Source organism: Rhagoletis zephyria, unplaced genomic scaffold (genome assembly GCF_001687245.7).
Source record: "Rhagoletis zephyria isolate East Lansing unplaced genomic scaffold, Rhagoletis_zephyria_1.1 Rzeph_scaffold_00697, whole genome shotgun sequence".
NCBI lineage: Eukaryota > Metazoa > Arthropoda > Insecta > Diptera > Tephritidae > Rhagoletis > Rhagoletis zephyria.
Genome location: NW_016157781.1, coordinates 549 through 13,161, shown reverse-complemented (window position 1 = coordinate 13,161; position 12,613 = coordinate 549). Strand labels below are relative to the sequence as shown.

Here is a 12,613-nt window from a genome sequence, read left to right as displayed (position 1 = left end):
TCAATATGGCCAGAGTCAACATGAGCATTTATATCCTAAAGATTTTCTTCAACGTGCCATAATTGACGAGCGACTCTACTATGAAAATGGTATACTTTTTCAAGTCATAAAAGATTTTGTGGTAAGATTAAAGTGAAGGGAATTGCACAACATTGAATTCGAACCAAATTTTACTGTGTTACAGGCGCGCATAATGTATGGTGGCGAAATTTCTTATCATCGTAAAAGTATTGAGCTATCGCATATGCCTATACTTTTCTTGAGGAATTTCTAGCGAGAAACACCTACGTCGCAGGCGAACATTTGACTTAGCCGATATTTCTATAAATACACATTAATTACTTTGCACAAATTAGTGACGGTGGAAGAGAGACGGTAGGTAGTTTATATACATTCATCACCGACCTACATACCTTCATACGTATCTCAAATAATTACTTTGATCTGATATAATCTGCAGGTATCCGAAAATTTGCGCTTGGATGCAGCGGTTGCGAGAGGAATTACCCGAATATGAGGAGCTCAATGAAAAAGGCGCACAACAACTTTATTTACGCTTCCAAAACTCTTTGGAGGATAATATGACGAAACATGCGTAACGAAGCGCTCGAGTCAGGGGCATTAGTATGTTACTGAGCTCATTTTTAGTTTTTTTTTTTTTAATAGTACCTCGTAATGGCAACTGGAGTAGGTGAAAATACATGTGTTCGTAATGTCCGTTTTTATTTCCTTCCTACTGGTCTCCCAACCTATAGCTGCCATGAAACGTCGAACAAATTTCACAATCCGCATCAAAGCTTAATAACTTTACTTGAGCTTAACAACTTTACAGAGCGATGAGAACATAGAGTAATTCCAGCTAATGCAAACTAAGTACCTAATATATGAAAGAAAACGGTTCGGAAGACCGTTGTAGAAGCCTTTTAATTAATTCGAGGTCCTTTTCAAGGACAGATTGCCCAGTAAATTTTTTTCCCCCATTAAATTTAGGTAAGGTAAATAGGGAGGCCGCTGCAAAATAATGTTTTTCTTGTTATTTTCGCTTTTGCAGCTCTTCCTATACAAATCGGTTTTACATAATCTGTTGCCACATTTAATAAAAAGGTCTGAGAATATTTTATAATTTTCGGTGCCCGAAATTTCAGCTTAATTTTTCCATAATGCGGATTCGCATCCTAGACTCCCATAGTGAATTGTGAAAATTATTATTAAAACACCACCTTTTTTCTATAATTTCATTTTCATCAGTTAATCTTTCATTCCCACGTTACCTTTCATTTTGGCAATATCTTGTATTTCTTTTTTTACTACGCTGCTTTTAATTTTCTGCCCTAGAATTCAATTTCATTCCGCAGTTCGCTAGGTGTTATTTGGAATTACTTTTCAACTTTTCAAACCCTTTAGTTGTTAGCAATTTGATTAACATCCCTCAAAGCACAACCCAGCCAAAATATATGTACATACGTAGATTTTCCAGCCTAAGACCTTCTGGAAAAAACTTACTACAAAACGTCTTTTTCTATTTCAACATTTATCTTCGGAATGAAATTAAAACGAAACCGCTCCGATGCCTGTTAGAGTAAGCGTAAGATCAAATCTAAAAGGAAAAATATGTGCTTGTTCAAAAGATTCAAAACATCCTTTTTCATGCAAAAATGCTCCTAGAAGCTCTAATAGCAATTCTGTATCGAAATTATGATTTGAAAAAATGTTGCTTACGTCATGTTTGCGGTTAAGGCTCGATATATTTAATATGTTTCAAATATTCATATTAGTGCTTCCAGCGAATTATATCCCACTCTTGAGTTTTTGTGCTTTATCTTTTGCAAAAAAAATCCTATGTTGAATCACAATTTCATTGCTTACCTTTTTATCAGCTAGTAAGACTTTCGTCTTTTTAATCTGTCGGCATTTCGAAGCAAGAAAATTTGTAAATATGTAGATTTTAATGTCAGACAGTATTTCATTGCATAAAATACGCTTTTAGTTACATAATCTTCGTCGCTAAAAACGATTTGATTCAAAATCAGCAAGACCTGTTTTCATAATTTTTTACAAGCAAAAACCATTAATGAACTTCCTGTAGCGCCAGCCAAGCATTCTGATTTTGAGGATGCAAACGTATAGCATGCTGTATCAATTTTAGGGAGCGCGTTTTTCTACGGGTCTTAATGCGCGACTCGCAATCAGTAACAATTGGGAGTCCTCAATGCAGTCGCTCCTAAAATAATAAAAATTATGATATAAAAAAAAAATGATTTGGCAATGAAGGTACTTACTTTTGTGCTTTATTACGATGCAATAAAGTAATTGAGCTCAGAGCAATTTGGCTTGTAGCCAAATGATATTGTGAGGCATGGCTGAAATTATCCAACAGAAAATTTGCCAAAACTTTTCGCAATTCAGCACAGCTTGGGAAAACGTGCAGACGTGATAGTAAATATGTTAGGCCTTTGCGAGTCTGTTTCTAAATATAGTAAAATAAATGAGATTGAAAACATTGTAAAAATGCAAAATTTTAGTAAAGATTTAGCGTTTTAAGAACCCTACACTTTCAAACTATCTACGTATTCGTTTGAATCCTGCACTGAGCCCTGGTAGCAGTGATTTTCTTTAGGGTTTTAGAATACTATCCGATTTTAAATTAGCCTCATTTACAATATTCAACTTTCTATAAATTTACTCAAATACATCTTGAACAAATAGATTTTTTTTTGTTGTATACTTACAATAGCTACATAGTATTGTGCCGTCAAATATGAAATATGCGCAGAATAAGCTTCGCTATTTTCGTACTTCTTCAACTCCGCCAGAATAGTTGTTGTTAGTTGATTATCTTGATGCAGAATACCCAGGCACAGGCAGAATAAAGAGCCTGTATGGGAGAGTTCTTAAGCAAGATGCTTAAAAAGTTAAACGGTATAAAAATTTGTTGCCAGGAAAACCAGTAGAAAAAAATTACAACAAAAAATTAGCACCCACCATTGATATAGAATCGTTTTGGTATCTGCTTCGCCTTGCGACGAATACACCATCGCGGCCATTGCTACCAATATCATGCCCGCCTTTTCCTCGTTATATCTGCCATACTCTTTAATACAGAGTTATATACTGCATATGCCTCCTGATGTTGGCCAGCGCGCACAAAAGCCAGAGCCAATCCAATAATGGCATTGAGTGATGAATGTACTACTCGATTGAAAATCTGTATAGCATCATTGGGCTGATTTAACTTCAAGTAGAGATAACCTAAGCTCGTGAGTAATTTATCGCGCTCAGCACTAGGTGTTGTGCACTTCACAGCTTGAAGGTATGCTCTCACTGCAGGACGATAATGTCGCTGCCGTAAACTTAAGAATCCTTGGAAGGAAAGTGCGGCAGAAGTTGCATCTTTTTCTTCGTTTATAACGTGCCTGCGTTAGCATTTATTATAATTTAAATTGAAAAACAATTAAAAATTAATACCACTCTAATATTCACCATTACCAATTAATTGCATCCAACGCCACCACGTCAGCATACATGCTATCGATAGCATGTCGATAATGTGGTATTTTGCACTTTTCCGCATCCGTTAACACCATGCAAACCCAGTGCGCATATCCCAGTGAGGACTCGGGGTGATATTCAAACTGCTGGCAGTGTCTGAAAAGATCTAAAGCTTCCTCCTCTTCGCCAATACTTTCGGCGATCATAGCTTGTCCAATCCACGCATTTCCATATATAGGACTGGACTGCTGAGCACGCTGAAATGCCTGATTAGCAAGCTTTATTTCGTTCAGTTTTAAGTAGAGCACACCCAGATTTGTCCAAGTTGTATAAGATTTACGTTCAAGCGTCAGTGCCTGAATGAAACAATGCTGTGCTAAGGGCAATTGGTTGATTTCTAAAAAATTAAGGTAAGTTTAAACATATCATTTTTCTCTGGGTGTAATGTTTACCCTTATGCAAATTTATTACTCCAAGCAAATTCCAATTTTGCCAACGGTCGCTTTGCTCATTTACAGCCAATTTGGAGGCTTTGATAGCCAATGCCAAATGAGAAGTTGCTTCATCGGGAATATAGATCGCGGAGTAGTAACAACACAATGCGAATTCATACCAAATAAATGTGTTTGCTTTTAACTTAATGGCGCAGGTGTAAAATCTGTTAAAACAATAGATGTACATATTAATACCAATATTTGCAAGCTGCACAAATTAAGGCGCACAGTTTTACACACCTTGCAGCTAATGTGAAAAGGTCCTTCCTTTGCCAAATCGCTGTTTCATCTTCCAACTTTGCCAGTTTCCCTGATACTTCCAGGTATGCCAATGAGTTCGGCATGAGTGCTGTTTGACAAACACATTGGCGGTTAGGCGCCACAACCAAAACATACTTTGACCGTTCAAAGTCAAGAATGCGCTAAAAGAATAAAGGTTTATTGGTAAATTAGATTATTGAATTTTAAATGAATACCTTTGCAAATGATTAACAGCCAACTGCAAATGGTCCTTACAACGTCCATATAGATGCTCCAACTTTAAATTGTTCGCCAGACCAATATGTGCCTCAGCAGCGCCCTTTAAACCAGGTAAATAATCGGGATGGCCGCGTAGCAAGTCATCGAATTCCGCTATAGCTTCGGTATACATTCGCACAGTCTGTGTGAAATTAAGGAAAACTATCGCACCCTTCATGAAATTAAAATATTTGTACCGCTTTTACTTACAGATTTAATCAATGCAATTTGTAGTTTAGCGTAAATATTACTTGGATTCATTTCGAGTATTTTTTGGAAAACTCGTATAGCAGAGTTATAAGAACCACGCTCTGCATAAGCGTCACCCAGAGATTCCCAATAATTCATGCAACTGTTATCGAGCTTAATAGCTGTGCGGAACGACTGTATGGCCTGGTAAAGTGATATATATTTTATTTAGCTATTAAAAAGATCCCAAGTAATGCGATAAGTACTAACATCATCCCACTTATTAACATGAAAATAATGCAAACCGAGCTTGTACTGTATATGTTTAGAATCTTCACACTTCATATGTTTGAGTGTATTAAGCAGCAATGCAACGTTGAAATCCTGATGGGAGAAAATTTATTTTAAGTACAAAAAATAAACAAGCTTAGACAAAAATATACCTCTTCACCTAGTTGCTGATAAATAGCGCTTAAATTATTCACTGCGCTCTCGCATATGGGGTTTAAATTTACACATTTTTCAAAACATTTTCGTGAGCGCACTATATCCTTTGTGCCATAGTATATTTTACCAAGGTAATGGAAGCATTCTGCGTAATATGGTCGTAAACGAGTTGCCTTAAGCATACAATTCAAAGCGGCAGCATAGTTTGCCAATTGTAAATGTAATTTTGAGAGTAAGAAAAGTGTATCAAATGATTCAGAATCGGTGGAGTTTGTCAAAGCATCGATTCCAGCAAGAGGCGCCCTAAAAATAGTGTCTTCGTTAGTAGATAAACGTAAACAAAAAACTGATTCGTTACATAAGAAATTCGGCTTGTTGCACTGTATTTAAATGCAATGTCTTTAGTTTGTCCATTTCGCCTATTTTGAAGTAACATCTGGCAAATAATTTTTTTTTTTAAGTAGAACCAAACATTTTCTAATTATTAAAATTACCTTGCTAAAGTGGCAATAACATCTACGTTTTCATCGAATCGATGCAGCAGGTTTACTTAGTGTTTTCGATTAATTCATTCTTTTCGCTTATGCATCCAGCGTACGCCCTTTTTTGACTTTGACCATGAAATGAAGCACCAAAATAAAACAAAAAAGCAAAACACTTGCTAATATCGCACGGTTTGTTCAAAAGACTAAACTAAACAAAACGTTGGCACATTTTTTGCATAAATCATAGTGTAGAATTTTTATCCGATTATTGCAAATATTTTTTTTCTTTAACATATTCTCTAATTAGGGAACTAAGGCATAAGCCTGTTTTTTTTATTAATTGCGTTGAATATGTACGATTTGCTAGCAGTTATATTTCCGGATCTGATTTTGAGTTGTGCCTCTTTTGAAGAAGGTGTGCGATATGTATTATTCAGCAGCACGGTCACAATGCCATTCACATACATATTTACAACGGAATAAACATACATATACATAGTGACGAACAAAAGTATTGGCATAGTGAAATTTTCGCAATATATGTTAAGTTTTTTATTCTAATTTATTTTCGATATTTTTTTGTAAAAATATAGTAGTTCATGTTACACAAAAAAAAAAAACGTAAATATAAAATCACTAAACTTTGTGCAAAATTCAGGAAAATTCAATAAATTCGCATACTAATTTGCAACTTTTTTTTTTTAGAAAAAATCCATGTAGCCCGTTCAATTTTATTGCAAAAAACAAAGTGCAAGTTTGAAGTTGCTAGAAAAGCGTGTTGATTTTTGTCAATTTTTTGCACGCAGATTCTTTCATACAAAGTATCATAAAAAGTATGTTCGACAATTATTTTTTGTATGGAGAAAATGAAAAATACCTTTCACTAAAAAATTAAATGAACAGACAGTTGCAAAATAGTATGCAAATTTATTGAATTTTCCTGAGTTTTGCATAAAGTTTTTGTGATTTTATTTTTATATTTTTTGGTGTAACACGAACACATTATCGAAAATAAATTAGTTTTTTTTGTTGTTATTTTTTGGCCTTTTAACAATTATATTCAACAATTTTATAATGAGCTCGAGGCCATTTTTTAAATGAAAATTTATTGTGGAAAAGCAACAATAATTTTGAAAAAATGGTAGAAGTAAAATACCTATCTATCACTTCTACCATTTTTAAAATTGTTGAAAATAAATTAGAATAAAAAACTTTGCATATGTATATTGCAAAAAATTCATTGTGCCAATACTTTTGTTCGTCACTGTACATATGAACACACACATATGAATGTATAAATAAATAAATCTGTGTTCGTATGGAATAATAGCTAATGTCGAGAAGCTGGCTTTAGTATAATGCGGCATTCCATTTATTCTTTAACCCACAAGGAATTTTTTGATGAGAATTAATAAGAATATTGACTTGATAGTATCGGAACTATTTCTCGCACGTTTACTTGCCAAAAGTTCTTCAACGGCTTGGGGCCGGTGAGTCATTCGCAATCGTATGCTGCAAATGCCGCATTATACTAAAGCCAGCATTTCGACATAAGCTACTCTATATATTCCATACGCACACAGAAATATATATGTTTACGCGCGCGTGTTTTCTGTATTTTTTTTTTTTATCACTCACTTCAATTCAACATTTAGTCCAATTAACTTCGATGTCAGCAGTGCAGCTCTGGAGGGGGGACTAAAAAGCGCATAATATAAAATCGGACGTGCTGACATATTTGCTTCTGAGTTTGATAAAATTAATTTTCGATTATTGCTGGTGGTGCTGCTGGTACAGCTGTGACCAGCCAGCCTACGAGCGCGTTACTAAATTCATTGTCAGTGGCAGCTGATTGATAACGCCAATTGTGGCTGTGGACGATCGCACTACGCTCCAAAACAATAGAGTATTTTCGCGTAATGTGGGCAAAATGAAAAAAAGAGGAGAGCAATGGCTCTTTACTTAAGAGAACTACTTATTCGATATATAGTAAATTAAATTGGGAAGGCGTAAGAGTGTGTGCCGTAGGGGTTTCATGTTAATTAATACTATTGTTATGACAACAAATACATTCATTCATTCCTTTTCATACTAACTACTAACCCAGAAAGGAAAACCCCTTGTACCACATAAAAAAATTCTTGGTGTTATGAAGAACACTAAATAAGTCTTTAGACTAGTAAATAATTACTAAATTTTTGTCGGTAAAAATGGTCTTATTGTACCTTCACTCTTGCACAGAGTTGGGCAAAATTTATTCGAATGTCAAATAAATAAATAATTGTAAATAACACAGAGCACAACATTTTTGGGACGGAATGATTTCAACTCAGGATAAAAGACCTATAAGACGGAAAATTTCACTGGGGGTATTCTCAGACAAGATCTTTAAATAAAGCCCGCTTGAAATATGCAATAATTTTTTAAGCTATATTTTAATAGCATTTACTTTGTAAATGAACATAGCTACTACCTTCTTTTCGTGTACACCCCTAGTCAACAATATACCCCAGTATACAATTATTTGTTTAAGTACCTTACCATTAAAGAAGTAATACAAGGCATTTTGGAGAAACATTTTTCTAACAACTACGATGTTTTTGTTTCAAAATTGCTTTAATCATTTGAAAATAGTGGCGTCCATATGTCCTTGAAAATGTACAACGTGCATCATCATTTGGTAGTTATCCACCGAATCTAATGAGCAGGACGAGCGCTATGATGAAGTTCCTATACCATTTAAAATGAGGTAATAACTCCGCAGGTCCTGGGTTCAAGCCCAAGCAACATTGCAAAAAAAAACAGCTTCACATAAAAATACAATCGCCGTTCGGAATCGGCGTAAAACTGTAAGTCCCTCCGCTTTGTGTGACAACATCAAGGTGCGCGCCACAAATTGGAGGAGAAGTTTTTGGCCGAACACTAACATATGTGTAAGCGCCAGTCTATTAGTATTTTTATTATTATTTAAAAAAAAATTACATATCGATGGCTGAGTGGAAGATCGACCTATCTCGGCTGCCAGTTCGAAAACGCTCTATCTCAAAAAACTTTTCAAGAACGCCCTATTTCAGAATTTTATTGAAAAACACCCTATCTCAAAATTCGGTTCAAAAATGCCCTATCTCACTTCAAAATGTATTGAAAATATGCTGTTATAGGGCGTTTTTGAATCGGCAGCTGAGATAGGGCGTTTTTCAAACGAATTCTGAAATAGGGCGTTCTTGAAAAGTTTTTTGAGATAGAATGTTTTCGAACTGGCTGCCGAGATAGGTCGATCTTCCACTCAGCCATCGATATACCGAGGAAAAAAGTCACCGAATGAAATCATTGCAGAAATTCGCTGGTGGAGTAAGCATATGTTCTACGATCCTGCTCACTACGATCACTTCAAATCAGGGAAACAATTAATAAGTATGCATTTTGTAAAGCGTACTGTGAAGATACCGTTCAAAACAGAACATTCATTTTTTCACCCAGTGATGCCCTATTTTATCTACTTTTTCCCGATACCAACTACAACGAAATCCGGGTCAAATACCCCACCGTGCCCCGCAAAAGATGCTATACTTCAAAAACTCCCTATGTTTTACCCAAAATTTAATAGCAAGCAAAAGAAATGGCAAAAGTATGTAATTATTGAATTCTTTTAAATACTTAGTTCAAGTAATCAACCGAAATTCGTCGCTTAATTTTTAAAGTCAATAGAATTTTAACTCGTTTAACTAGTCAATATACATATGTGTATATTTTTTATGTTTGGAATCATAAATACCGTAGTTCTAACAGTGGTTTACAAACTGTTACCGCAAAGAAATCGAGAGATTTTCACTTTTCACACACTTTGTTTGTTGTTTTATTTAAGCTGTTTTATTTTTGTTACCACAATAGCAGCATTAAGGGAGGAAGCAGCTGTTTTCTATTTATTGCTGCTGCTAAATAGTATACAAGAATAAGCGGTACAAATCAAGAAAGACAAATAAATATTTTCATATTGGCGAATCTAGATTCTAGAAAGTGTTTCAGTACATAAAAAACTTCAAAAAAGAAAAGTGCGTAATGTCCAAACCGATTTTGTATTATGCGCTATTTAGCCCACCGGCACGGGCTTGTATGTTAACAGCCGAATTAATTGGACTTGAATTGGATTTGAAGTAAGTTTTCATAAAGAAGAGAAAAATGCGGATGCTTATGAAAGCTATGCAGTACGCATAAACACATACATACGTACATAGATATGTATGTATGTGTTTGTTTGCATATAAAAATTTCATGATTACGCATACGTACACTAATAATTTTTATTTAAAAGATTTGTGGATTTTGCGGCAAAACAACATCTTACGCCAGATTTTCTATTGGTGAGTTTTAAAATTACTTTAGTTTTATAATAAAGGCTTTATTATTTCATATGGAATGCTTCCAGCTAAATCCTCAGCATCAAATACCTGTTTTTGTGGATGACGACAAGGAGGTGTTTATTGACAGGTAAGATATATGTACATATGTACTTATGTATGCATGTATGTACATGTGTATAAATATAAATACATATGCTTGCATACATACATATCATTATCTTAATGCACGAAGGCCCTAACCAACATTTTTTTTTAAAACTACGTTTTTCACAGATTTAGGTAAGAGATATTAAAGTACACCTTCAATTAAAAGTGTAAAGTGTTAGTACCAAAAAAAAAAACGGAGTTACATGCCACTTTTAAAAAAGCCCTACCTGTTTTTTATATTCTTTTTAATTTTTTTTTGCTTTTCCTGTAAAATAAAAAAGTTTGGTTAGCGCCTTCGTGAATTAAGATAACGATATACATACAATGTACATACGCGATTCGGCACTTTTTCCCCAAAAAATAATTTTTCTTGTTTTTACTTTTTCTTTTTTTCTTTTTTTGTATGTACTTATGCGCACATGTACGACAGCCATGCGATTATGGCATACATGGTATCAAAATATGGAAAGAACGATAATTTATATCCTAAGGATTTGAAGAAACGTGCACGCGTCGATCATATGCTGCATTTCGAAAATGGAGTACTGTTTCAAGTAATCAAAGATATGGTGGTAAGTAGTAGAGATGGGCAAAACATGTGATTTTCTACGCGTCCGTGACTTGCGTGATCGTCAGTGACGGAAATTTTTGCTGGCGTGAGTTAGATTTTCCGTCATTCACGTAATTTTCACATATCGAGGCCTAACCGCCAAAAAGTTGTAGGCAAGCGAAATTTTTTTGAAAATTTTCTTTTTGATACAAAAATTGTTCCTGGGAGAAAGCTAAAGACTTTCCTTTTTAAACGACTTCGCAAAAAGGAGAAGGTGGTCGGAATATATTTTTTTTTTAAATGTATGTTACCGCATAACTTCTGGACCACGTTAACCGATTTCTATAATTTTAATTTTTTTATTAAAGGAAAGCTGTTACCTCACAGGTGGCCCCATACTAATTTGTTCTAAATCCGATCATTGGACCATGAAGAAATTAGCGATAATCTTAAATTTTTGTATGAGAATTGAAGTGGATTTTGTTTTTTGCCTAAAATTTACTTATCTTAGAAGCCTTTCAAAGAAAAATTTTAAACATACCAGCTAGCTCAGCAACTATTGAAAGAGCCTTTTCTGTGTCAGGCAGAATTCTAGAAGAAGGGCGTACACAAGTCGAATTTAATAAGGTGGTGTTAGCCGTGCGTCAACGCTATTTAAAAAATACAACAGAACGTGAGTGTGCGTGATTTACAAAATCATCGACGTGAGTGTGCGTGAAAGTCAGGCAAAATCAATCACGCGCCCATTTCTAGTAAGTAGTACATCAAAAATAAAGCACGTATACGCAATGGCGTACCTTAAAGCTACTTTGACCATACATTGGATGTTTTTTTTGGAGTGATAAGCGACTGATGAAAAGAGCTGAAACAAAAAAAAAAAAAACGTTTTATCACTTAAAAAACATGCGCGTAGTGTTTTCATCAGTTGCTGGTGTTTAACCACAGCCTATAATGGTTCGTAATCGGCCTTATAGCGAGGGTTGAATATTTAAAAAAAGCGGGTGGCAACCCTACTAAAAGGTTTTTATTTTTTACCTCAACCGGTGAAGCTGTCCTACAAAATGGTGTTTTAATCATTCAATTAGATGGAGTATTAAAGAAGATATGGCCCTTCATTGTCCGTATAAAGTGCTTTCAGCTTTTTAAAACTCATTTTTTTTTTTAATAAATAACTAAATTTGAGCAATGTGACTATTTTTCGCATGTACGTGAGCTCCTTCCCTTCAAAATGACATATTAAAGGAGAGGAGATATCGTTTGGTAACAGAAAAATACCTTTTCGAAATAAGTATTTAGATTTTTTAAATACTTTTACGTATATATAATCGTTGTAGTTTCGAAAATCACGCTGTAATACGATCTCATTAAATTAAATAACACATTATTTAAATTTGCAGCGACGTAACATTTACGGTGGCGAAGGCGAATTCAACAAAATAACATTGGATCTGTGCGACAATGCATACAGTTTCCTCGAAGCTTTTATTGACAAAAGCAACTTCTTTGGAAACAGTCCAACACTTACCATTGCCGATGTATGCATCAACACCACTCTAGTAACACTCGATATGCTTATACCAGTCAATAATAACAGGTGAGTAGATTGTTGCCCTCTATACCTGAAAGTAAAATTATGAATAAATGAATATATGTATTGTATTGTATGTATGTATGTATGTATGTATGTATGTACCGTGCGACAGTAAAAATGCGTTCTTAATTTCTCACTCTGACGTCAGGACTTTTTTTTTAAGGACATTAAAATTTTAAAAAATTATCAATTTAAAAAAATATAAAAATTTCAGTGCAATGTAGAATAACAATGTCAGTATCAAATAAAAGATAAAATCCTGTAGAATTAAAAAATGTTTTGGTACATAATGACGAATGGGTATGTAAAATTTCCTTTTTAAATTTTATCCTCGATAATTT

At 34.5% G+C, this 12,613-nt stretch overlaps 2 protein-coding genes and 1 pseudogene across 2 annotated transcripts; 2 read left to right on the top strand and 1 right to left on the bottom strand.

The window, feature by feature from the left end:
* LOC108361102 (glutathione S-transferase 1-like) overlaps positions 1-1,502 on the top strand; it is a 3,265-nt pseudogene extending 1,763 nt beyond the window's left edge.
* LOC108361116 (tetratricopeptide repeat protein 37-like) lies at positions 1,301-8,201 on the bottom strand. The gene is given in 18 exon segments (XM_017613657.1): positions 1,301-2,154; positions 2,157-2,221; positions 2,280-2,467; positions 2,730-2,857; positions 2,860-2,903; positions 2,983-3,079; positions 3,082-3,413; positions 3,487-3,886; positions 3,942-4,147; positions 4,224-4,341; positions 4,344-4,405; positions 4,460-4,644; positions 4,713-4,895; positions 4,962-5,075; positions 5,135-5,441; positions 5,497-5,574; positions 5,633-5,687; positions 8,165-8,201. Coding segments are annotated over 18 exon segments (2,685 nt in total). The 3' UTR covers positions 1,301-2,068.
* Positions 8,202-9,682: 1,481 nt separating this feature from the next.
* Positions 9,683-12,275, top strand: LOC108361115 (glutathione S-transferase 1-like; the record flags this gene model as incomplete). The annotated part of the gene is made up of 5 exons (XM_017613656.1): positions 9,683-9,777; positions 9,936-9,984; positions 10,050-10,111; positions 10,562-10,703; positions 12,079-12,275. Coding segments are annotated over exons 1-5 (545 nt in total), but the record flags the coding sequence as incomplete, so codon positions are not given.
* Positions 12,276-12,613: the final 338 nt, after the last annotated feature.